The sequence below is a fragment of the Motacilla alba genome, chromosome 6 (genome assembly GCF_015832195.1).
Source record: "Motacilla alba alba isolate MOTALB_02 chromosome 6, Motacilla_alba_V1.0_pri, whole genome shotgun sequence".
NCBI lineage: Eukaryota > Metazoa > Chordata > Aves > Passeriformes > Motacillidae > Motacilla > Motacilla alba.
Genome location: NC_052021.1, coordinates 26,435,619 through 26,462,679, shown reverse-complemented (window position 1 = coordinate 26,462,679; position 27,061 = coordinate 26,435,619). Strand labels below are relative to the sequence as shown.

General features: G+C 37.6%; 1 protein-coding gene across 4 annotated transcripts in view; it reads right to left on the bottom strand.

Moving 5' to 3' along the window:
* Nucleotides 1–2,646: 2,646 nt before the first annotated feature.
* The window catches only part of SHOC2 (SHOC2 leucine rich repeat scaffold protein), a 63,399-nt gene continuing 38,984 nt past the window's right edge, over nucleotides 2,647–27,061 (bottom strand). For all 4 annotated transcript variants that reach the window (XM_038140420.1, XM_038140419.1, XM_038140421.1 and 1 more), the window contains 6 exons: nucleotides 15,520–15,650; nucleotides 12,607–12,795; nucleotides 11,193–11,315; nucleotides 8,955–9,092; nucleotides 8,357–8,474; nucleotides 2,647–7,084 (listed from right to left, as the gene is read on the bottom strand). In XM_038140420.1, coding sequence (XP_037996348.1) covers nucleotides 6,876–7,084; nucleotides 8,357–8,474; nucleotides 8,955–9,092; nucleotides 11,193–11,315; nucleotides 12,607–12,795; nucleotides 15,520–15,650 — 908 coding nt within the window. In that variant the 3' untranslated portion in view covers nucleotides 2,647–6,875. The remainder of the gene's footprint in view (nucleotides 7,085–8,356; nucleotides 8,475–8,954; nucleotides 9,093–11,192; nucleotides 11,316–12,606; nucleotides 12,796–15,519; nucleotides 15,651–27,061) is intronic.

Below are 27,061 nucleotides of genomic sequence, written 5' to 3'. Positions count from 1 at the left end.
ATCAATGCTAACCATCTCCAGCCCTCTAACGCCTTTTTTTCTACCATGGCCATCAGAAAGAGTTCACAGCACCAGCTATGCTCTATAGAGCTGCCCAGTGTTCAGATTTTATGCAGTATTTGTACACTAAACATCAGACAGTGGGTATCTAAAATGCTCAAGTCCCACCAGAGGAGAGCAGGACCTGTCACTGGAGAGCAGTGCTGGGACACTGGGTATCCTGAAGCACTTGGGTTGGATTAATGACACAAACACGTCATCTGTTTGTCTCGCCAGAGACACACAAGACACCATCTGCATATTGCTGAGGCCTTTTGGACAGCCTTCAGGACATGGGATGGCAGAAAAAAGACACATTCTTCACTTTTCATTCAATTAGAGCCACATAGCATGGTTCTTGAGGCCAGGCTCATCTGGGGGTGCTCAATTCATCCATCTGAACAAAAAGCAGTCAAAACCAGAAAGTTCCCCCCAGTCCAGGTGGCTGCCAAGCTCTGGCTGACACCAGTTGTTGGCAGGATGCTCCCTGTCATGGAAGGGTCAGGGAAGATTCCTTTTCTTCTCTCTTTTTAAACTATGTGAATTTCTTATGTAGCTTTCTACAAAGACTTCAAGGAAGAAAATAAAACCCAACCAGGGCAGGCTCCAATTTCTCTTTCAAAAAAAAAGAAAAAGTAATATCAGAAATTTCTCGGTATTTTCAGGAAATGTTGGGCTTTGACAGTTTAAAAAGGTCAGCTGAAATATCCAAAAGTCACATCTTCCAAAACAATGAACTCTTACTAGCATGAAGAGAGTATTCTAAACCCTGGCATTATTTAAATCAGCACACTATGAAAAATTTCATATTAATTCTGGTTTTTATACCTAGTTGCAAGAGATGATGGAAGACAGTTATAGCTAATCAGAGGAAACAATTAATTACAGCAGAGGGTGGCCTGCATTTGAAGTATAAATCCCAACCTGATCCTTGCCTAGTGGGATTATTCCTCACCAGACCTTAGCACTAAACTTTATCAGCCACTCAACTTTAATTTTTATAACAGAACTGTACTTTTATTTCACAAAGTAGGAGTACACAAAGAACAAAAGAGGTTGCTAAAGGCCATGAGACTCAGAGCTGGGACTAGAAAACCACAAAGAACGGCAGCAGGAATTATCAGAGAAGAGAAGGTTTACTTTAAAGAGAAGCTAAAAAACTAGAACTCCATGACTTGGAGAAAAAATGCTGCCATTTATGAAAACAAACTGTCTTGGTTTGTCTTTAGCAACATAAGACATAAACCCAAAACCTTCATGAGTGGTAAAAAGCACATGAACAGGAAAAAAACCTGTTCATAAATTTCTAGTTCTACAAGAAGTAGGAGTTACCAAATGAAATAAAGTGGCATGGTTTGAAACAAACAAAAGGAAGTACTTTTTCACCCAGCACATAATTATATTGTAGGATTATTAGACACAGGATGTTGCAGAGGCCAGAAATACACAGAGATGTAAAATTAAAAAAAGAAGAAAAGAAAAAGGAAAAATAAAGTTTCTTCTGTGAATTTGCTTCATCTATCAAGGCTACTAAACGCAGCGATGCAGACGCTGTTTCCTTTCTGCAAGCCCTTCCAGCAGTGGTTGGTGAGGTCTGCAGCAGTACAGCAGAGGAGCTGCACATCCTGATCTGCACAGCCCTGTCAGACAGGGGGGTGGCAGGTGGTCCAACATCACAGCACGGGAGTGCCATGCTGGTGAGGAGACTGGCTTGTTTTCAGACTGTCGGATCACTTACGGTTCCAGGGACTGACTCACCTCAAAGACCAAAATTTAGGTATTTTGATCAGACCCTCTACTGATTTTAATCAGCAGCAACCTGATGAAGTGACAGAAGCACTCATTATTGCACGAGTGACTGCTGCACATGCACACTAGGAGAGCTGGTTCCAGCTTTTTTAAGCAACTAGCTATAGTCCTCTGCCTCTTTCCTCATGTCCAAACTCCTGAGGGCTTTCTATTCTGACTTCCAAGGATACTGGATTTTAGTTTGCTTGTTTGTTTGTAGGGCACAATGTAAGCATGACTTTCTTGAAGCAGTCTGTGCAATGAGCTTGACAGAGCTGGATATCAGTTTAATCAGTGCCATGGCAGCTTGGCAATACTGTCTTTTATTAAACCTGAAGATTAAATGCTGGTGTCTGTCTTTTAGGCATTGCAATTCTATACCTACTTTAATTTTGTTGTTGCTGAAATGCATTTTGCACTAAAATCCAAGATTTATTTTCCCCATCAGAGAGAAAGCTGTGGGATTTTTTTACTACATGCCCTACTAAAACATAACAAAATGAATATTAAAATTTTTACCAATATTTGCTGTACAGAAGGTCTCGAGTCTACATGACTCAGAGTAAAGAAGTTACTATCACCCAACTTTTGAAGTTTCCTGTAATTGCTCTACATGAAAATCTGTATTTTGAGATCTTTTGAAGAGTGATATGTATATCATGAGAACACAGTTCTTAATAATTAGAGGTGCTACAAAAGTAGACTTACATCCAAGTTAATGTCAAACTAGAAATACTAGAAAACTTTGAAAAGACTCAGTGGCAGCTTATTTACAAATATACTATTTATAATGAATGCATTGATACAGAATGACTCTTATAAAAAAGCAAGGCAATCTTTTATATAGACATAACAACATTACAATAATTCAGATTAAAAGTACATTTTTGTAGACTGTTTACACTCTCACTTAGCTTTTAACCACAAAATTAGTGTGGTCTGATATTTTTCCACAGCAAAGGTCCTGTGCAGTCCTGGTTAAGATCTAAATCAGAATAATAATAAACATAATTTTTTGATATTTGCTAATGAGAAAACAAACCCATTTTTAGATCCTATAATTTGTTTGTAATCATCCTTACTGTGTCTTGAAGTTTGTGTTGTGCAAATTACCACCAACTGCACGTTTCTAACTAGAAGCTATTTTGGCATTTCTTTTGACAGAGCTGAGGTGTGACACTGACAGGAAAATTCTTCGTTGCATCCAGATATGAAAAGTGTCCTGATATGGATTTGTACTGATTTAGAAGTTTAATTTATTTTTGGGTTAAAAAAAAAGGGAGAAAAAAATAACCTCTCAAAGCTATCTAATTATTAAATAAAAGAGATTTCTCAAACTCCAAGGATTGAAGATGACTCTTGACTTCCAGGTGACACAATGGGTTTAAGCACTAACCAGAGAGAAAATCCAAGTACCAATTGTCTAAATCATGAGCAAACACAACCTTCAAGATGTCTAAACATGCAGGTTCCTAAAAATACTGAATCAAAGAGAGGCACTGAAGTGAATATTCTACAATCAAAATCCTTCTAAAAAGGGTGCATGAAGGTCAAAATGGAAAGTCCCAATTATACAACTTTGTAACCCAACTTAACAAGCAGCATTTCCACTGCACTTACACCAGTGACAAGCTTGAATATGGGACAGCATAAAAAACTTTTGCAAAGAATTATCCAAAAAATTCCTATTTAGTAAATGAAAATGCAATATGTGACCAATGTGAGTCACAACAGCAACTGTTCCTTCTTTTCGTGGTTTAGCAAATCTCTGATCTGCTTTATAACTTTTCAGGCTTCCATGATGTTACCTAGTCTGTAACCATTTAGCTTGTTAAATCAAGGCATGATTCAGGATAGTGTCTCTGGGTCATGAGCATGTATGTCTACAGGCACAGACACATTAAAAAATTGATATTTTGGCTATGGCCAGGTAATCAAGGTCATGATTTTCACCCAAAGTAAAGACTGTCATATCTTTTAATAACGGTTCTAAATTATTTCCCCCTGTATAGCAAGGAGAATAAACATTTAATACAAGTATCTGGGAATCACTTTTTTCTCAATCTTATTTTTAAAAATGCTGTAAATAATTTATTTCTCCACCTTGTCTATGCTTTCATACATGTATAGATACACAAATACATTTTTGTATTTATGTATACATACAGTTGTCAGAATGAAGTTCTTCCCATTTATACTTCATCTGATATGGGAAAATAAAATTCTTAAACACGTGTAAGCCATTATGTGTGTTCAAATGAATGTCACCAGGCAATAAAACCATCTAGAATCTACACTAGTTAACAATCCAGCATCCTGGGAAATGCAAAAGTCTGTTATTTCAGGAGGTAAGACTATTTTGAATTATCAAAATGGCTGGATTTATATGGATCTATGTATAGATCTGCATATAAATCCATGTATTGTACATAAATGGATTTATATGAATGTATTCCCAATCAGAACTTTTCAGATTCTTCTGACTTGATTTCTCCTGCACCAGAACTTTTCTCACACTGCTCTTATTCAAATGTCCCTTGAGACACTGAAAAAATAAGCATTCACCTCAAAGTGTATAAAATTAAACTCCTAAAACAGAGCTCAGGATTATCTGGCATTGCAACAACCATACTAGTACAAAGATAGTTTGAAAAAAAAATCCTGTTTTTAATATAGTAATGAATTGAAACATAGCTTTATTTATTCCTATAAGTGTACTGAAAAGAATAGCTTGTTTTTAAGTGAGTGTAACGAGCACTATTTCGGTAGCCAACTTCTCCACAGGAATTTATGGGCGAGAGGGTCAGCTCCAATCATACAGTCATTAACCATGTACCTTAGCAAGGTGAATAATCAACATATTTACAATCTAAACAAATTCAATCCCTTGAACTCTTATAAAAACGGGATTGAGGAGCAGGGAGGGAATGAGACCAAGACGTTTGGAAACACAAGGGGTCGCCACTTTTGCTTTAAGGAACCATATTAACCAAACCAGCTTCCCCCCATGGGACCCGAGGGCACAAACACGGACTTTGCAGTATATTCAGAATTTCAATTACAGTCTTGATACTAAGCATTTCAGCATCTTCATATTTTAACACCTTAGTGCTGAGAAAGATCAACTCAGGCAGAACTGTAAGGAACTAGCCTATTATAAACTAAAGTCTAAACTGAAAAGCTACAGTAGATGTAAAAAAAAATGGGAAGGGGGGGAACGACAGAGTGTGTGAGAAAGAATAGAACACTACTTATTAAAATCCAGTGACATCTACAATAGTTTTACAGCATGTTTAAGCCCTCTAAGGTTTTATATCTCCACCTGCCTTCCATTTAAAACTTACTCCTTGTTAATGAAAAGACACACAACAAAACAAAATGCAAGTAGATCGAGGAAATATGTCTAAATAAGCACGCCTGAAAGCCAGAAATAATATTCCCAAACTTCTGCATGTGAAACAGATTTCCCATGGCATCCATTGATTTGATTTTGTGCAAAAGGTACAAGCCCTGTAAGTCACACTACCCCAGCAGCAATTCCAGTGATTATAAACAGAGTTCTTGGGTAACCATGGAATGTGACTGCCTCGAGTTCTTACCCTCCTGAAAAAGGACAACTGCAAGTGCAGCAATAGTGAAAATCTCCCTGAAGCATCTTCTGCCTTCTAAACAGCCAAGAAATTCATGATAAAACTGAATGTCCACTACTTACAGTGTTTCTCTTGAGCTACCAACATCTGCACAAATGAAAAAGGTGCCTCTTTTTTAACAGATCAGTTTAATACTGAAACAGATAGGATGAAGTTAAAAAAGAATAATCAGGATACTGAACTGAATATTTTGAAGCAAGTGCCCCAGCTGTGGGGAAAAGTGCATTTAGTTCAGCAGCAAAACAGCACAGTGTGAAGATATTGTGCTTGGACACAGAAGTTCCATAATGGAAGGAGGTACAAGGCAAGTCAAGATATAAAACCATAGTACATTGTTAACCAACCTTAAAACTTACATATATTGCAGTGTTTAAAAGTAAGACACATTCATTTATTGTACAAGGTCTATAAGGAATCCTTAAAATTGCCTGTTGTAGTTTATGACTCAACATTGTAATAAAAATGTACATATATATTATTTCCTTGTCACTTAACTGTACTGTTAGACCTCATGGACTTGTTACTTCACACAATGAAAACCGCTCTTCACTGAGGATACGCCACATTTTTACCAATCTGAAAAGGTTTACTTGTGCTAGAAAAGACCAACCGCAAAAGGCTCAGTTCAGATATGTTATGCCTGCAACTGATAACTCAGGGAAGCAAGACTTAAAGGAATTCAAGCTTTTTTTTTTTTCTTTTCTTTTTGTTTTGACTGCATCCTTTTCACCTGCCAGTTGTTCTGATGAGTATGTTTTTAGTATACAAACTGGTTGATAAAAATTCATCAGCAGAGGCATATAAACTCTAGATATGATTGATTAAAACAGAGCAAATCAGAATAAAACAAACTCCAGTGATTTACTCTGACTGTAAACAATATAAAAACACCATTTGCTTCAAATCTCAAAATAAGTTAAAAGAAAATACCAACCTCAGGGGACGTGACCCTTTTGGGTTTTGACACAAAAAAAAAAAAAAAAGGGGGGAGGAAAACAGAAAAGTTCATTATATAAAGGTTATACATTTCTCTTAACTGAAAGTAAATCTAAGTAAAACTGGTTTTGTCCCTTAAATTTAAACTTTGAGTTCATTGGCAATTGCTTTAAATGAACTGGCATTTTCAGATTATTCAGACAACTTCCATCAAGTTCAGCAAAGAAAACTTAGACAAGCATTTTTACAGAATTAAAAAAAAAAAAATCTAAATGGCTATGATTCCTCTATTAGCAGAAACACATAATGCAGTCTTAAATTTGCCTTTTTATATTATTTATATATTTATATATATATAATATAATATAAACCACATATATTATATTATATATACATATACAGACAATTACAACATTAATGCAGTTTGTATTTTGTACAGTGTATTGGACAAGTCGATGAGCATCAGACCATGGCACGATATGGTCCCTGCATTTTTAGGAACTGAATGATGAAGGAGGGTCCTCCTGCAACAATCTGAGGTGGAAGGTGGCTGAGTGGGCAGTTCTCAATACTCATTATTGACAGTTTGCTGCAAAGAGCCAGCTCAAAGGGAAGGCTGTGCAGATTGGGGTTGTCATTCAAATACAGTTCTTCCAGATTCTCCAGTGTACCTGGTTAAAATAAAATAGTAAGTAGTAGTAGTAGTACCTTTTTGATTCATGCCGTTTCTAACTTTTAGACAGAGGCTCTGAGTCCACTTGAAGACTCTTTCCTATACAGAACCTTGAGTCAGTGAGACTCCTGTTCTCAAACAGAGCAAGTTCTGTTCACCAGTACCTAAGCAAGAACCTATTTGCTTTAATTTCCCTGTAAAAATATCCATTGGGGCATCTCCTTTAGATAATAAATTAACAGCAAATATAGAGAATAAGAAAACTGAAAGGGAATTCACCACAGCCATTCATGAGCTGTGCAAGTGCAGCTATCTAGTCAAAAGGACCTAGGAAATACTTATGCCATACAGGATCTAGTCTCTCTTTAAAAATATCTGTCATTCCTTTTTATGTAATTAGAAGCCATATATTAAAGACCTGAAGCCATAACTGTCATGTGTCACAGTAAAAGTCACAGTAAAAAAGCAGAAGACTGTGACTTCTCTGCACAGAAAGATTAGTTTATTAAATGGAACTAACAAGTGTGAAAATTTTTTCCTGACTTAAAATTTTACAGTTTGCCTCTACAAATACTGCAATACGGGTTAACCAGAAGCAGGAAAACAGAGTAATTTCTTCTTAAGACTTCCATTCCTCCTTTCAAAAACCATAGAAGTCCTCCCCAAAAACTTCCCCACTTTCCAATCTTATACACCATAAACATCTCCTATAACCTAAAAGACTATTTAATCTTTCTCAAGAGAAAGCAGTAGGCAGGACTCATGGCATAGTAAACCAACCAAAAGTAGAAGCTATAGAAGGAAACAGTTGATAGCATGACACATGGAACAGTCACACCTGACAATAAGTAACTATTCTCGCATCTGTGAAGAGAACCAGCTTTAATAACCAAACAGTACTCCTACAATGGTATTTAAAATGTTCTTACTGATTTTAATTCCACAATTTCCACAGCATCCAAACTCTCTTCACTAGCTTATAATTTACAAAGCTCTGGGTTTAGATTATTCTAGGTTTTTCTCACTTTGAGGCACATTTAAGATGAGCAGCTGTAACGGCTCCTCACCAAAGATGATGCGAGAGACAAACCATGCCTTCTTCATCTGCACATCACTCTAGTGCTGTTCCTGTGGCACATCCTTCACATCAGGCTGCACATATCTAGAAGTTTCAAATTAATTTTGTGGCTTTTACTGATGGGCAAAATAGCTGGCTATGATATGTGCTTTGCCCAGACACACTGCATCAAAGCAGACAACAGGATCTTACCAATTTCCTCAGGAAGGTGTGTGAGAAGGTTCTCTCCAAGCCCAAGGTGCGTCAGATTGGTAAGGTGACCGATTCCTCTTGGAAGGGTGGTCAGCTGATTGTTAGTCAGAACCAATTTCTAAGGGAAAAACACATTTTTACAAATTAAATTAATGATTTTTTGACATCAAGTAACAAGATATGTGGTTGACAAATGAATGGGTTCTACTCTCCTGAATTTGAACAAGAAAAATTTCAACCATTCATCAACATTTCAAATCTCTATCAAGCATCACTGAAGGTAAAAATAAAAAGGTGCCTAATAAAACACATGCCTAAACATAGAAGCTTTCATGAGCATGACTGAAATAATTCCTAGGGTGGTATCACGCCCATGGTACAACAGTTAAAACCTTCACACATTTTTTATTCAGTATTAACTAATAAAGCTGGGGAACAGTTAATGGGCACTAATTGTGGGTGAAGTTGCACAAGACTCTTAACTTTTGTTTCTATGTCCAGTCTCAAATAGTTTCCACTCATCCAAAAAGCTGCAATTAAATCAGCATGGCGTAAATAAAGGATGTAAGATGCTTATCTTGACCAATTATTGTTTCACCTGCAGATCCTTGAGGTAAGCTATTTCATTTGGCAAGGATTCCAGTTTGTTTTCCTCTAGATCTAACTCTCGGAGTTTCCGTAAATTTCCAATTCCATGGGGAAGTTTCTTTAGGAGATTGTTTGACAATATAAGAACCTTAAAAAAGAAACACCAAATACAGAATTTCAGCAACAAAATAAGTAAATAACAGATTAAAATACCTTTTTTATATATATTTTCAAGTAATGAAGTCCAATATAAGCCGACATTTACATTAAGGAAGTAGTTGAACATTTTTAAAAAATAAAACAAGTCAGTGATTTAACATAATTTTTTTCAAGTCTTGAATGATACAAATACATACATTTAGGATATACTTCTTTCAAATATTATTATACGTAATAACAAATGTAAAGCAAAAACAATAGAACCCATATTTCTTCAAATAACCAAAGAAAAACAATTTCTTCCTGAATTTACCCATCATTTTGTTATGCTTCCTTATAGCCATCTCATAATCATGTTTTACATTATTTGCTGTGCTTGCCAAATCCTCCTTAAAAAGCTTAGTACTTACTCTTCTCCCTGTGTCCCTTTGGTTAGGAGCAGCAGCAAATAAACACACAGATGGGAGCACCTAAGCAGAGCACTGGCTTTCCAAAATGGGCTGCCATCACACCCCACACCTACTACAGTGATGTCCTCTTGTTTTTCTCTTCCTTTCTGAGTTGAATTATAAATGCCCCAGGTTCAAGAAGTGTATCCTTATTTGCAGGGTTAGCAGAGTTAACAGTTATTCATTATTTCACAGGCAAGTTAACAGGGGTTATACTAACACACCATTTTTTCTCCAGAGAAACTTCCTGCAGTTCTTGGAAGTAATCAAGCCTCATAACAGCACTGTGAGTAGTCAGGTAATTAATTACTGATTAAACAATGCTATTATCTAGCTCTTTAAGGAGGCACATTGAAACATGAGGATGTGAAAGAGCAGCCAGCGTGGACCCTCGTGACAGCCACACACAACCAGCCAAGGTTGAAAGTGCCTGTCTTCTACCAATATCCCAACTCTCACTGGCTTCATGGAACAGGAAAACACCACAGGCAGGAACAAAACAAAGGCATGGTGAGAATCAAAGTGAAAATCAAAGTGAAAAAAAAGCCAATGCCTGAGGATTAGCACAAGCAGCATTTCAGCGACCATCCTTTATGCACTACACATGCAGGGAGCAGTGAGAACAGTAATGTTTTAATCACCTATCAAGAAACAAAGGCAGAAACAGACAATATTACCTACGTGCAATGCAGCTGACTTAGCACTGCTGTGGGAACCTTCACTTTTGTGTAAACACCACCCAAACAGCCCTTTGTGTTTGATTTTTTAATTACAGAGAAACACAGTGGTAACAGGTCAGCAAACCAAGCAGCTCTCCAGCTTCAGCAGCTGACAGACCACCAGCAAACCCAGTTGTTAGAGGTTACTAATTTCCCAATCACATCAACCACAGCCTTCACTTAAAAGGGAACTGGCCTATTAAGTAACTATTACTCTGTCATAATTTTAGCCCCACACTACAGGAATAATTAAATATTCACAGAAGAAGTCACATTAGAAATTTGCAATTTCAAATATGCCATTTGTTATAGTTCTTTAACAGACTTTTCCCAGCAACTCAGAGAGCCTACAAAGTCCCCTCAACTGCCCAAACAAGTACCTCTGTCTTTCTGTCCCTCCAAGGCAATAATTTGTCTCTGCTGATGGTACCCTGAGAAACAGGATGAGGGGACAGAGCAGGTTTAGTTCATGCTTTTAACCTGTGAGTTCTTCCCCCTCAAAGCCTGGGAATTCCCACCTGGCTGCCTACAAGGTTCACAGAGCTACACTCAAGCCACCCCAGGCTGTCAAAATTTCATTATGCTTTTCTGATCCCTGCTGCTTCCATGCTGGTCTCCAGGAATTGAATCAAGTTCAGCAACACTGCATTTACAACACTTATTCCTGCTGAGAAAAAATTTTCTTTTTACCTGGCTAAAAATACAGTTGTACATAGTGGTTTGTGCACACTCACCAAGAGCCTAAAGAACATTCAAAAGCTGCTGACAACAGCCACAAACAGATGCAACAGAGGATGAAACAGCACAGATACACATATTTATTTAGCTTCATTTAACCCAACAGTAATATTACTTAAACCTGAAGTAGAGAATCCATATTTTGCAAGTATTCACTTAGCTGTTAACTTATACTCTTCTCACCTCAAGAGAAACAAGCCCAGAGACATCCTCAGGGATTTTTGTGAGCTGGTTAGTCGCTAAGTTCAGTTCTACCATGCTTGTCCAAGTCCCGAAATCCAAGGGGAGAGACGTCAGCTGATTGTCCTGTGATTTAACATATCAAACATTTAGGGTCTGCCCTTGCCAGAAGCCGGGAAGGCATCTGACAGATTAAACGAACCGCTAACAGAAATACTTCATAACAACACAGTTGATCATGAAATCAGAAGAACAAAATGTTGGTAATTGGCCAATTTTTTTCAAATTCCACCAAATATTAGTGGTACCAATCTAGAGTTACAGAACTGACTCTCTGTTACTAGTCTGAAGTGGAAAAATTAGAAGGACGTAATTCTCAAGATCTTACACAGTGGTTAAAACATTTTTTGTCCTATTTCTGCTGAATACAATGGATGGTGAGTTCAAAAAAAGAAGAGAAAGTTCACTGTAACTTACAAAGGCACTATCAGCAAATGCTTGAATCCTAAAAATATATGGAGTTTGAAAAAAAAATCCAAACAAACCAATCAAGAGAATAAACACCACCACTAAAAAATCCCACCAGAACCCACACCCCAAACCCTGCTGAGGGGAAAAAAGCCAACAAGCCCACAACCAAAAAAAAAGAACCAAAAAAACCTCATATACTTTAATGTCTCAGAATAAAAGCATCTGAAATTACTCTGAACATGCTACTGCTCAAAATATTTTTTAAATATTTGATTTAGACCAGACACCACAAAATCTTTCAAAAAATGGTCACACAAAGTTGTGGTAAACAGGCAAAGTTACAAATGGGTATGTGAAAAAACTGGACAATGCAAATTGAGGATTCATTTGTCTCAAACTGTATTCTAAAACAGTAGCTGAGCTTAGCTACTGCTCAAGCATTTCTTGAAATAAATCTATTAATAGAAAAATATCATTTTTTCCCTACTTAAACTGTATTAACACACTTAAATGTTCTTTTGCTGTGCTCTTCAACTACAGCCAAAAGTCTCTAGACTTAGGTTTTGAAAGAATATATTAAAAAAAATTATTTTACATAGTTCTGCTTATAATGTTAACTGTAACAGTGTCTGAGGGAGAAATAAGCTAATCTACATGCTCGTGTCCCATGCGGGTATTCAAGAACTTTGCAGCCAGCTTTCTTATTTTCATTGTTTAAACTCAAGCAAATGTGACAAAATCTTAACTAACAGAACATAAAGAAAAATAGTAACAGCCTCATAGCACAATTTTATACTAATACAGAATTATTTATATATGTGATAGCAGCAGCATCCACTTCAGCATGATAAATTCATTCCTTACATTATTAAGTCTGCCAGAATTCATGGAGCAGCAAACAGTGCTCCTCATTGATTTTACACAGTAGCATGTTTCTGTGCCTCACCTTCATGTTCAGCTTACTTAATACTTTAGCTCTAGAGAAAATTCCAAAGGGGATTTTATTGATGCGGTTGTGCTCCATATTGAGAGAGTAGATTGTGGAGAACTGGGACGGGCCACCCACAGGATAGGACTGGAAGCAGTTCCTGGCCAATGTTAAACTAGTCAGTTTGACAAGGCTGGATAAAAGACCCTGTAGAAAGAAGAAAACCACCCAAGAACTTAGGACAGATTTATTTGAATGCATCTCTTTTCCCTTATGGGTCTAATTAGAAATGTTTTCCCCCCTCAAGTCCATCCCCTGAAGAAGTGTTGCAACACACAAACCAGTGTTAAATTTGATAAAACTTCCACCAGCAACAATCTCTGCTCACAGTCATCAGCCACTACCTTATTTCCCCCTTCCTCCCTGCATGCTGACAGATACAAAAAAAGCAAACATACCACATTTAAAAGCACAGGTTTGGGAGGTTTGGTAACTCTTCTCCTCTGAAAGCAATTTTTCTAATGACACGTTGCTCCAGGAGCACAGGGGCAGCATATCCATCCCATCCCCAGCAGCTGTTTTGGCTCCAGCAACTCACCCACACCAAAATGGAGCCCAAAGAAATACCAACCCCACACAATGGCTCCCAAAAGAGGCATTTGATAATTCCAGTACAAATCTTTGGTAACTTCATAAAAATCCATACTGTGATCACAACTTGTCAGTGTCTTGTAGTTATATCATAATCGTTTCAGATAATCAGACAGAGAAAAAGAACAGGATGGGTTGGAAAATTCCATTGTTTTTTCCTTTTACTAAGATATTACTAAGTAGTCACTGCTCTATTTTTCCCCCCTTAAAAAATAAAAAGCAAGAAGCCTGTAGGTAAACTGGATAGCAAGGGCTGCCCATTGAATCCAGAGTTTCATTTCTTTTGACAATCTAATTAGATTCCAAAATCCCAGCAGCCCATACCTCCGTTCATCTGTTAGTTACGTGCCAAGCACGTTGCTGGAACTATGGAGATGGATAATGAGATCTAAATTACTGCTGAAGTGTCACCTTTGCTTATTACTACACCAACTTGAATCCAGCCCTATTTGCTTAAGTATTACAGAAACTGGAGATTTATGCATGGCATTACATACCATAAATAATGCAACATCTGCAATCAGGAATGAGCAGTAACAAGATAATGACTCCAACCGTATTCCTAATGTCAGTATTTCTGGATTGCAATCTGAGCTCCATATTCACTGTAAATGCTTGAAGAACATGGCTTTGCTGTTTCACCAGGAAAGCTCTGGCTACTTTTACAAATAGTTTATTAACATTATTGTAAATAAAACAGGATCTAATAGGGACTTACCTACATGCCCTGCCTAAACTTTAGACAGTGGGGGCATCTCAGCAAATATCAGTGAAGCATTTCCCCACTACAGATAAAATAATGGATCTTCAAATCAGTATTAATCTAACTAATCATTAATTAGTATAATCTTTGGTCAGGAAATATTGTTTCTACCTATACTTTAATTAACAGATATTAGTCCTAGGTTTAGGAAGTCCCTGAGCTCTAACTCGCTTTATTGCTTCAGACGGATCTTGGCATTTCAAAAAGCTGGTTTTGAAGGCTGCTTGTATACCAAAAAAATATCTAAAATATGTTAGCTAATTCACTCTAATAGTCTAGAGTAATTAAATGCATTTGAAGGGAAGCAAGAGAGCTTTGGCAGTACAAAGAGAACAATGCTTTTACATCTATGAGAGCTGTGGCAGTGCTGACTTCTTCCAGCCCATCCTTTTAAGATAAAATATTTATTAGACATTGTGTCAGCAGCTTCAGCTATGTTTTGAAATTCAGAAATTTCTTCTACAAATACAATTCTTTGTCTCATAGCACAAAATGTTTAATTTAAACAGATTACAGTATAAACTATACACTTCTGCAAACTTAAGTGTTAACATATTGTGGGCAAACATACCTGAAGAAGGCAGCACAGTTACAAAGAGGTTTGTACTATGACTGAACGTGTTTTAAAGCAAGTAATCATCCCTCACATTAGCTTTTTGTAATTACACTGCAGTTGCTTTTGTAACACATCTGGGTGGGGTGGGCTAGCTTAGCTCTCATCCTAAAAGCAGCCTGGTGGCTTTCACTCTAGCATTTTCTTAAATTATAGTCTTGCACGAACATTTATTAAATCCTCTGTTTCAGTCTATCATTGATGAGCTCAGAAATTTATCTGAGGAAAATCAGTTACTTACTGCCCTCTGTTACTGTAAATACTTTGCCTAATTCCAAATGCTTTTTTTGTCTATTTATAGTTTGCTATATACATATTTAGATAACCTTTAACCTCATTTTATACTAGTAATTTAGACGACTTGGAGTCGTGGGGATGACAGCTTAGGAAAGCAGTTTGACCAGCATTAAAACAGAAGAGACTATATAAACTTTATGCTGTGTCATGAAGTCTTCATCTTAAAAGGTTCTAAAGGAATTGAAAAAATATCCAAAATAAGAAGCAATCACATCAGATTTTTTTTCTGCCATCTGACCAATTACTTCCAGGCACTAATGCTTCACGAAGCAGAAACACTGAGAAACACTTACCTGGCTTGAAGGGTGGGAATCTGAACTCATTATTTAAGGTTTTCTAAAGATACAGCACAGCTAATACAACCACATGTGTTGCTCCCAGTTTTGACTCAAGCTGTATGACATTAGTCTTTCCATAATGATTAAATATACTTAATATTTGCACAATTGACATAATTCACATTACTTTTAGGTTAAAACAAAGGGTACTCCTCAGAGTTAACAGGCAAGATAAGGCAAGAAATAATTTCCCTTGTTCCACTCCCTTTACAAAACACGGATGCTCTCCAGCAGCATGCCCTCCCCAGTCCACTCCCTCTACTCCTCACCTCTGGTAAAGTAGAAATGTTGTTGTTCTCCAAGTTCAGCTCATCAAGTTCACTGCATTTTGCTAAAGACTTGGGAATTGCTGACAGCCTATTGTACCTCAGGCCAAGACGACTTAGACTGGACAGATTTCCTAGGGTAGAAAACAGGTGTTAATATGCAGTGAGAATCACACAAACACACAGAATAAGGTGTGACTTCTGATTCTTCTGTTGTCTTTCACCTTACACTTCAAAATTTCAAATAGTGAAATGCAGCTATCATCCCAAAACAGGACATTTACAGATTTTCAATGCTGCAGTCAACCATGCAGAAGTAGATTGTGCATATTAAACATTATTCTGAAGTTCAGCATAATATGATAAGCAAGCAAAGCTTATTGTCCTATTGTAAAAGTCCTTCTAGCCTGATCTACCAACAAAACATACTATCATTTTTCCAGATGTCCCAGAATAACTTTTTAAAATTACAGACAGTATTATTCAATGCCATATTACCAGAACCTGGGTATGCATCATACAACTCAGGCCCAGGCAAAACAATTTCCTCTGCAGGGAAAAAAAAAAAAAAAAACAACAACACAGCTTTACCATCCTCCAACAGCAAGAAAACCTTTAATAGGTGATAGGAAAAACCCCAGAATTTCCAAGTCTTTGGGTGATACTAAAGGAAAAGTCTGGAGGAAGTCTACAAAAATCTGGACAGTAGTGCATGTAAAAATATTTCTGAATATTGCTAGGCTGGTGGTCCAGTTGATATGTCTTTCTGTCAGGGAATAAAAATCTTGAGAAACTTGCAGCTTGAAAATTTCCCATTTGAAGCTCCCTTTAGCTCCAACCTTTATCATCTAACAAGTACTAAAGACCAAAACCAACCGCTCAAGGATGTTGAACTATAGGGTGCTGGGGCATTTAGCCTCTCCTGCAGGTAGCAAGGCACTGAACTTCACTGAAAAGCCAACTGCCAAATTGTACAAAGAAACCTGACCTCTGGTTCATCCCTACAATCAGAAAAGGTCTCAGTGCAGGTTTGGACATCACACCAGGGGAGCTTGTGAACACACAATTAATTCACACAATCAGTTTTCCTTGCAAAACATTTGCTGGTTTGCACTTGCTTTTACAACCACTCATGGCACAACACCTTTGTTCTGCAAATTTATGTACCAGGCCAACATATTAGAAAGGAAACACAGAATTTAACAAATGGTACAATGAATAACCAGAAGTAATTTTAAAACATGAAGGGGTCTTAATATGTACAATCTAAGTGTTCATTAAGTGAAGGCTGTATTAGTGTCTATGCACGTGCACTTATACAATAACCTTATACAAACTGGAGCACAGCAAAGGAAGAAGTAAATGGAGAGTATGTCTGCTAGACAAACTTTCAACAAAGCAAGCAACAAAATATCTCTTTCTTGAACATGGTCAAAATAAATGCCCCAACATCACCAAATAGTTGGGAATGTAGATAATAAAAACTCGAAACTGGAAAGAATGTTGTATGATTTCGCTGTAATTTCTAAACCAGAGAATTCACAAGAGCAGTGAAAGTGAAACAAAAAAAAAAGGCAAAAAAAGATCAGAAAACAAAAAAGTTAGCTCCCCCATAAAACTGCAACTGAAAAAAGTCCAAAACCCACAAACCCCTTAATATAGAACAAAAATCATCTACATCTGCCAAATCAAGAAAAAAAGAGGATGAGTTTTCAGTACATATCTGATAATTATCTGACAAGCTTGGCAACAAATTCCTCTTAGTACCATCAACAACTAAACAGAAGTCACAATAGGTAGCTACACACCATTGCTTAACTAATAGTATTTTCAATTGGGTGTTGATTTCTATTTTTTAAAGTGCTGGATTCCAAACAAGTATAAAATTAAGTTTCATAGAAGCAGCAAAGAAAGTCTTCACTTAATCAGAAAAAGGCATTTAAAATCCAAGTATATCAATACTGCACTCCAGTGCACAAATCTTCATCTTTTCCTGTTAAATCCTGCAATGCATATACACACTAAAGAGAATAACTAAGACCTATTCTGATCCTACAGTCCACTAGTAAAAAGACACAGATTTGTACATAACTTAGCTATTTCATGCTGTATTTGTGAGATCAGGCATTGCTGGCTGAATAAAAAACTGGCCTCACTTCACACAAAAACCATTCTATTGCAAAGCTCCAAGATCATTAGGATTTGCCATCCTAGGGATGAACAAAGCACACCCTGACTGTATTTCTCGGAATTGTTATTTAATATTTTACTAAAGAATGAACAACAAACTTCACACAAAATAAGATACAAACCTATTATTCTTTTCACTACCTAAAACATGCACTAGATGCTGATCTGGATTTTTCAGGAGAAAAGGAAGAACAGGGAAGTAGACAGCATGATGCCAACTGTTGCTTAGCAATACAACATTGCTGTGCCAGTTCCAGATTGTGAGCACAGGCTGTATGTATATGGCTGTCTTCCTACCAGCAATGTGGCATTTCAGAAACATGAAACAAGGCAGCCACTAGAGAGAGTCAAAATGTACCATAAAGAGGAGAATGACACACGTTGGTGATCCTCATGACATTATCATGAGAAGAAAGGAAGCATAAATAGCAGCTCCCAGTAAATTCTCCTTATCATAAGTAGCATTTCTTAATGGAACTTTATCACTGTTTCTTTACTAGTTATCTTTCTTCTCCATGGAAAAGGTACACAAAGGCATAATAGAAAACACATCCTGAGTGTACCACATTCCTTATGATTGCTTTACACACCACGGCACTAAGTACAATTATTCCTGAGGATAAACCAGTAAGATTTCAGCTGCAGCTGCATCAGTAGCACCTCTCCCACTGCTCTTGGAAGGACTGTCCTGAGCCCAGCTGATACAGGCAACATGAGCCACCTTCTTTCAAACCAGAATTTGTTTACAGCCTCTCAGTCTTCTGTCAACAAGATTCAGCTATCTTTTCATCCTTGGAGTGCATATACACACCTCACTGTGCATGCATCACAGCGTGAAACCCTCATCAGCTTTTATTTTCACACGCTGGACAAGCCAGATCCAAGATCCACCTTCACAAAACAGGATACAGCTCTTCCCTCTGCCCAGTGTGTCCAAGTTAACTTTTCTTTTTAACAGGAATGCACCAGTACAATGTTAACACTTGCCTCCATGGTCCAGGGGCCAGTTGGCTAACATGAAAACCAAGTGACAAACTGTTTTACCACAGAAACTGTCACAAGATGCTCAAGACCACACCTGGTGCACTGAACCATCAAATGATCCCACTTACAGGTCCCTGAGCTCAGGGTCACCCAGCTGATACCTGCATTTGGAGTTGCTTTACAGCGCTTGCACTCAACTCCATCATTTCCAGCTCAGCTACTGCTTTCCGAGATGGAACAGCACCAGGTATCTGCTGATGGGCTGTCAGGTTAGGTCTAAGGAATAAGGCAAGGAGGGTAACAACTGGTCATGATCAGCTCAGACTGTCACCAGGACCATCTGCAGTTGTACTTTTGTCGCTGAAGCCGTACCTCAGCAGCTGCTCTGAACCAGCCCCTCGCAGGTAACCACCCAGAAAACACTGCACTAGATGTTCATGTACGTGACAGTTTGATAACCACAAGTGAAAAGCAGATACCAGCAGGAAAAGCAACAAGCAAGATGCCTTCCAACTTGTTTTCTTAGAGAGCCTGTTATGAAAACCCTTGTAAACTCAACTGCCTTATTCACTGGTACTTCTAAAAATAAGATTGCAAAGCCTGACTAAGCCCTAAACTCACACCAGGCCTAAGCAAGTCACTGAAAAGTCACTTGCTTCAGTTCAACTTCTGTCAGAAACAGCTACTCTTGGGATTCAGGTTTCACAGATGCCTTGTCTCAGGATCATTTTCTCACCAGCACAGCATTAACACCCATGAGCAGTTACCAGCTCTCAGGGTTGAAGCAACCTAAGCACAGAATTCATAATCCCTTCACTGGAGTGACTTTATGTCTCTCTCAGGATTAGCTGCTTCATTTACACAGAAGTGAATTTAAAATCCTTGGTAGCATGCAAATCCAGAAATATTACATTAAACTGATACAACAAAAGGGATGCGAAAGAGATGGTTTAAATAAATTCTTTTTTTAAGGGTACTTCAAAAATAATAATCAAAACAGGTGTTTCCCAATCCCCCCCTCCAAAAAAAAAAAAAAAAAAGAGAAGACAGAAAATCAATGCTAACAAAACAATATATTTTTAGAAAGACCACCTGAAGTGGTCTCTACATCTCTTTTTTAAGTATTTCAAAATCAAGAGGAAAAAAACCGGTAAGCTGAATAATATAAAGAAATACAAATTCCTAATTCAAAGTTCTACTAGTGCTTTTCAAACAGAGTGATAAACGCTCTCGTCTTATGAGATTTACCACACCTCTTCCTTTCACTCCCTTAGTTAAAATAATCCTTCAAATTCCCTATCCTTAGATGAAAGGTCATTATTAATGTGAAACTTAGTTTATCAAGCTAATTTGCTATCAGGATCAGTTGCTTTCTTTTAAATAAACCAAAAGCACCAGATCAATTTTAAAATCTGTTCACCAGACAAACCTTCTACAGATAATGTTAAAAACACAAATTAGACTTATAAGAGCTGTGCACATCAAAATTCCCTGAGATCATTATCAACAATACATGTGAACTTCAGCACACAAGAGAAAATTGCAGGAACCTGCTACAAACCACATGGCACTATTAAGTATTTCAGATGGTCTAACTTATATAAATATTCTTAGATTTTGATTTGACTCAACTTGGCACGCAATGAGCAGTCACCTACTAAAGAACATGTTTCACATGGGCACATGTTACTTCATAGAGTGCCATGTGCTTAATTCACTGAGGGATCTTCTCCTAGCAAAGAAAAATTGCTGGTTTGCATACAAAAGATACCAAGTGTCATTTTTAACTAACTGAAAGCAAGAAGCACAGCCAAAATGAATAATACTTTTTAAAGAAATTAAAAGTGATGTCTCTTTAAAAAAAATACATTAATTAAATTTAAAATACACCACATTATATTAATCTTGCAGTGAGAATAACAAAGATGATAATATGAAATAAATTTCAAATTGTATGGGAGATAGCAAACATGCTGGAGATGGGCAGTTGTGGACAGAGATTAAACACTGCATTCAGATATTTCAACAGTGGCTCCTGATCTAAAATAGCCTTGAGTCAGAAGATACCTGTACCACACTTTGTACTTACTATATACAAGTTTTCCAGATGTCAGCCAAACTCTGTGACAACTTTTTAACTGCATAACAGATTTTTAAGCGAAAGGAGCTGTTGGTGTGTTTAATCTAATCTCTTATCAGAAAGCAAACTGGTTCCCCTGATAGCTGTAGAGTAAAAAGAAAGGCTTCAGATAAAGTGTTTAACCTTCAGTTGCACTCCACAAGCAGAGAGCAACAGCACAAAGTCACTGGTCCAAGAAGACACCCCAAAAGAGATCTCAGTGATCTTGTTGCAGAGGAAACATGAACAAAATCCCACAGTCATTATTCATCTGGTCTGGGGGCACCTTCTTCCTAAATCGAAGCTTGTAGGTTTGTACAAATTTAAACTTGTGTCACCGACCATCATCTGAGAGACAACAACTCCCTTCTACAGTCCCTACATCCCTAATGTTCAATATGCTCTGGCTGATGCCCTAGAAAAATCAGGAATGGGAACAGAAAGGTGATGGGGGTGGGAGGGCAACCACTCTTAGCAGAACTGCAGAAGAGAAGAGAATCCCTCCTGATCATTGCTACCAACTACCAAAGCCAAAACATGACACGTAATTATTCTGTTCCAAATACAAAACTATAGTTAAACACAATACAAAGTTTGACTTAATTTTACTGGTTTAACAGTAAAGTGACTTCTAGTGTATTTTAATTTTTCTTTTCAGCCACCAATACTTCCTGATATACCAAGCAAGCCAGCGAAGGAGGCAAAATCAAATTCACAAGTTACCAAAGTCAGCAGGGTCCATCATTATTTGCCCTGCTCAAACCAAAGCGCATTATCCTTCTTCTGCAAAATCTAGGAGTTCTGATGAAGATGTTATCTATTAGAAAGCTATTTAACATTAATTTAAAATTAGTCTCTACCACCCCTACAAGTTTAATGCCATCTGAAGAGAGTAAAGAGTTCTCTCTACTTTTAGTCTAACGATATCATCCAAAGACAGGTTTTCACTCATCGTATCAATACTAAAATGCTAAATTGTGACCACAGGCAGTCAGTTATTTTCCAATCTGATTCCAGACTATAACATTGCTGACTGTGTGAAAGATGCACACAAGATACTTGCAAAACCTGAGCAACAAAGGCTCAGGTACCCAATCACACCACACACAACACCTGCATAAGGCTAGAGAGCACAAACTCTTGGTGACATGTTTCTGAAACTGTCTAGATGAAAATTCAACTTAAAACTCATTTAACATGCGTTCATCAAAATGCAAGTAACTCACAGACCCGCTTGTCTCAATTCTGATGTGTTCCTTTGAATCACTCTTCCCTTGTGCCTGCTTCTCACATAAAGAAAATAAGATTTTAGGCTTTTTCTTTCGGCAGTGTACTAATCATTCCACAAATGCTGAGTTGCAGTTATAACACATCTGTACACACTGGTCTCTGCATCTAATTACTGTGTGAAGGTACATGTACTCAGTAAAATAAACTGCCCCCATTCTAGTCTTAGGATGAATATTCAACAAAAATACAAAATAAAAAAATATTGTCATAAATAAACTAATCAATAAACTCAGAATTTATTAGCCACTAGAAGCTATCCTAACCTTTAATGGAAGCAATACATATGTATTTAACTATGTTGGGTTTGCATTGGAAATGTATTAATTAAAACATAAAACGGAAATTATAATTAGCTGAAAATTATATGAAAATACAAAACACTTCACATTGCAACAGAGACAAAAACAGCAGCTGGACCTTATTTTCAGCTATCAATGAAAGCATTGCATTTTACTCAATTCATATTGTATACAGTAAGACAAAGCAGCTGAAATGTATTTAATTTAATTTTTCATTTTTAGTCTTTTTTTTTCCTTTTCAAATGCCTATTTAAAGCCTTTCTGGGAAAGTAAAGATACATATAAATGTAAATCATATTGTATGAACAGTTTATACTTAACTGGCAATGTGATAAAAACATTAACCCTTCCTAAGTGAAAGATGTGTTTTAATTTTTTAAGTCTGCCCTACTATATAAAGCAAACATATGAAATGTACAACACATGAATATATCTTAACAATTTTAGCTAATTAAGTAATGTGAGAATTATTTTATGGAGACTTGGGTTCCATTTGTATCTTCCCTGCAGCTGAATGCTGTCCAACAGCAAATACCAGGAAGAGAACCTAAAGAAAGGGGAAAGGACACCCTGAAACTTCCTCAAGAGTGAGGGAAGATTCAACAGTGACTTCCCAAATGTAGAAGCAACTGTTATGATTTTCTTCTGCATAATTGCCATGTCACACCCTGAGCTTTTAGCATCTGCATCAGCCCGTGCAAACACTGAGACCCAAATGCGCCCTGCCCATTACTGTCTGATCTTCACTAGTGTGAGACACACCTCACAGCCTCATGCCTGCCCTTCCCAACTTGGAGGACAAATTGAGCAAGTCACTTCCCATTTACCCTCCGCCTGACATTTTCCAGTCAATTTCGCTACTTTACATTTACTACGTCTAGAATTGAAGGAAACAAGAACCAGAAGTCTTGTTTTATGAGACCACTACGAGAACTAGACAGGGCTCACAGTAATACAAAAATGAGAGTATAAGAGTAGGAGCCACTGCTTTCAACCAGATAAAAAAATGGCTGGACTTACTGCAATTGCCCAATACTAGCAGAATCCAATGAAAGAAGTTTAATTAACAGCATAGTCCAAGAACAAAACCTTAGACAAAGCACAGAATGTTGACCAGCTCTCCCAAAGTGAGCCTTTGGAAAGAGGCTCGATGCCACAAAACAGAATGCTCGCTGACCAAAGCACCAGGTGGTGCTTAAATGTTGAGAATGTGAATCTTGCTGAGAAAGCTGGAGCAGAAGCCTCTACACTTTGCTCCATCAGAACAGTGAGTAATTAACCACATCAAACCCCTCGGTCACATCTGAACGGTGCCCCTGATCACTGAGGGAGCTGCAGGTGCTCAGATGTTTCAGAACAAGACTCCTGCTTTTGCTAAACCTGTCGATTTTAAAATACCATTTTAAAGTAGTTTCACATTTCTTCAGAAATATCTTTGCTTCTAGAAACTTAAAGCTCTCAACCACAATTTTGCATAACCTGAGCTGTACCAATTCCATACCTCTGGCTCCGGTCAGTGCTTCATGTTTTATCAGCTGTTTTAAGGTTTAAAGACCAAAACAGTGCTCTCAGAGGTACACTGGGGTTAAACAGGTTAGAAGTGCAGTTTGGAGCACAAGTTAACCAGCAAAACCAATTAATAAATAGTATTTAACTTCATGAAAGCTGTGATTTCAGCTACTGGGCTATAGTGCCACAGAGAAGGGCAGGAGGGCAGTCCAGAGCTGTAAATATACTTCCCATTTTCCTAACCATCTCTTAGGAGCAGTGCTGTGTCAGATACTGGAAAGTGTGTCCATTGACAGGATTTTGTGTGCTTTTAATGTATAATTTTGGAACATTTACAACTGACTATTCTTTTTCTTATTAAAATTTCTGTTGCCTTAGATGCCTATGAATATGGCACATTTGACTATAACCAAACTGCACAGGCAAGCACACAAAACTAGAAAATTACAAAAACAGATGAAGAATCTGGTATTATTAAAAGCTGTAACTCTCTTTCTGTTAGATTTCTTTCTCAGTTTTTCTATGCTTTTACATATGAAACTGTGAACATATTTGTACAGAGTGCTAAAATTAAAAGCTCGAAGAGGGAACACTCACTATGTGGTATTTGCAGGACAAAATTATCTAAGCTATCTTGTAATCCTAAGAAACAATTTACTCCACCCAAAATTTGTTTCTCGTCTCAAAAGTTCAATTAATAATTTTAATATAAATGGTAGGTTGTTCACCTCCTTCTGTATAACTTTTGGATATATTAGCGTGCCAGCTAAGTATACAGAGATAAGACACTGTGTAAATAAAAGTAGCTAACAATTCCACCACCCTCCAAAAGCAAAAAAAACCACCACAGCATGGGGGGGGTGTGCAATCTGCAATGAAAACACTAAACAGCTACGATCCCTCTATGATTCTGATTCTGGGCTTGAGACTCTCGGAATGTGCTAAGCCATTCCACAAAGCTCATTTTTCTTGCAGGAAATGATCTAATATAAAAAGTACTTTACAATTTTCAATCAACAGAAATACAGATATGAATGTATTAAGCCAATATCTATAAAGCAAGGCATTAGGTCACTTCCTGACAGCTAATATCTAAAATCGACATTTGTTACTGCACAAAAGCACGCTTCTACAGCATTAGTTGAGAGAAGAACTTGGTATTTTTACAGAGAGGGTATATTGGCTCTGCAACCTCTGTAATCACTGCTGATGCATAATCCCTTCCCTGCCACTCCCCTGCATGTCACCCTCACGACCCTTTCTCACAGCTCCAGCACATTTCAGTACATGCTGTTAGTTACCAAACAAGCTTTTTTTTAAGTTTGGCAGATTCTGAAATCTTTCTGTGGTAAAACCAAAGCTTGTTTATATAGTCCAGCAGCTACTTTAAGAGGGTTTTTCGATGGAGGGGAAGGAGAAATAGAAAGCAAAGGGGGCTGTTTGTTTTTCAAAGCAGCGTGACAAAAACATCCTTCTCAAGAAAAAAATGAGGCCTCCATCTAAAGGGTGTCAGTGGGGGAGGAGGGGACAGTAATGGAAAGCAGTAATGGAAAGCCTGGTCCATAACAGGAGGCTCATGGGCTCACAGACCATCAAATACTTACAATGAGCAAACGTGCTTGGTCTGTTTTGTCCCTGGTTCGTAACCCAGAGTTTGACTGAACTGAGAACCATTAACAGCACTCACACAGTGAGCATCCTGACACCTGGAAGGATGGAAATGTTGCAAGAAAAGGCAATCGTGGCAAACACCAGGCAGAGACAGAACCTGCAGGGAGAGCTGGAGAGGCCCAAGGGCCGCCCCAGCCGTGCGCAGGTGGCCACGCGCCATTGACTCGCCGGGCTTTTCTCAGCGCTCAAAGTTTCTCGCTGAACAATGCCAACCACAAAGCAAGCTGTAATCTAAAAATCATGCCACAACTTGCTTTCGTATGTTGAACCGAACTGTGATGACTAAGAAATAGAGTCAATGTTGCTGAACTGGCTACAGCTGCCTTTTCTGCAACATGCATAAATGTAGGCTGATCATTATCATTTAAGATGGAACCTAAAGCTTTCCCTTCACTGTTAAATTCTGTTTGCGAACCATGTGAGGCACAAACATGGATTTCAGATTTTAAGTTCTTATTTAATTTTTTTTTTTAACTTACTGTTTACAAGAGAGATTTTCCAGTGGAGAAAAACTGAACTAGAGTAAGGTTAACGACACAATGGCTCACTCCTGTCTCCTACCATTATTCAGCTATCTTTGGTAGTTTCTTGAGCTCTGAAACATTGATATTCAGCTCAAATACGCAAATAAAAAGACAGCTACCAACATTTTAAAGCAAGTAACTTCTAAACATTATGAAGACAATGCAAGGGAAAAACTAAACAGAGAAAAGAGAAATCCAGTCCAACCAGGTATGAACCTGACTCAAAAGAAACCACCTAAGCTTACAGAAACTTTCTGAAGAAATAGGTGAGTCCAAACTATCTTGACTGCAGAGTGAGCAATTTCCTTTATATCACAAATGACTTATCTGCCTAATAACTTTGAGCCTCTCCTACCCAGAGACCTTTCCCTGTAAGTACAGTCTTGCAGCATATTACAAGTGAAATTTTTCTGGTCCTTTGAGAAGTTCAGTGACTACCAGGAACAAAACAACTTAGTAAATCATACTACTACTCTACACAAGAATTAACAGCATTAGTCTATAAGCCTTGAATATGGAAATCTCACACTTGCTTAGAGAATTTTTCCCATAATTAACAGTTTATCCAGGGAACTCACTCCCTAAATGTGACACATACACTACACATAAGTGTTATGTAAAACAACATTCAGCAAGATTTACAAAACAGCAACAAAAATAAAGGCTGTACTTATGAATGGTGTAAGTTAGATGCAAACTCCAGATGGAATGGGATCTCCAGAGTTTAAAAATATCAGGAAGTTTAGTTCCAGTGGATACATCATCAATGTAAACTTTGCTCAGGTCAAACTTTCTCAACCAAAAGCCACAGTAACTTCATCCTCAACAATTTACTGCTAGAAGAAAAGCTGGAGTGTCATTCATTAAATGGATCCTCACTTTACCATGCATTAAAGTAACTTAATAAGTACTCAACATTAAATACCATTAAACTGATAATGTTCATTCTTCTGAGTATG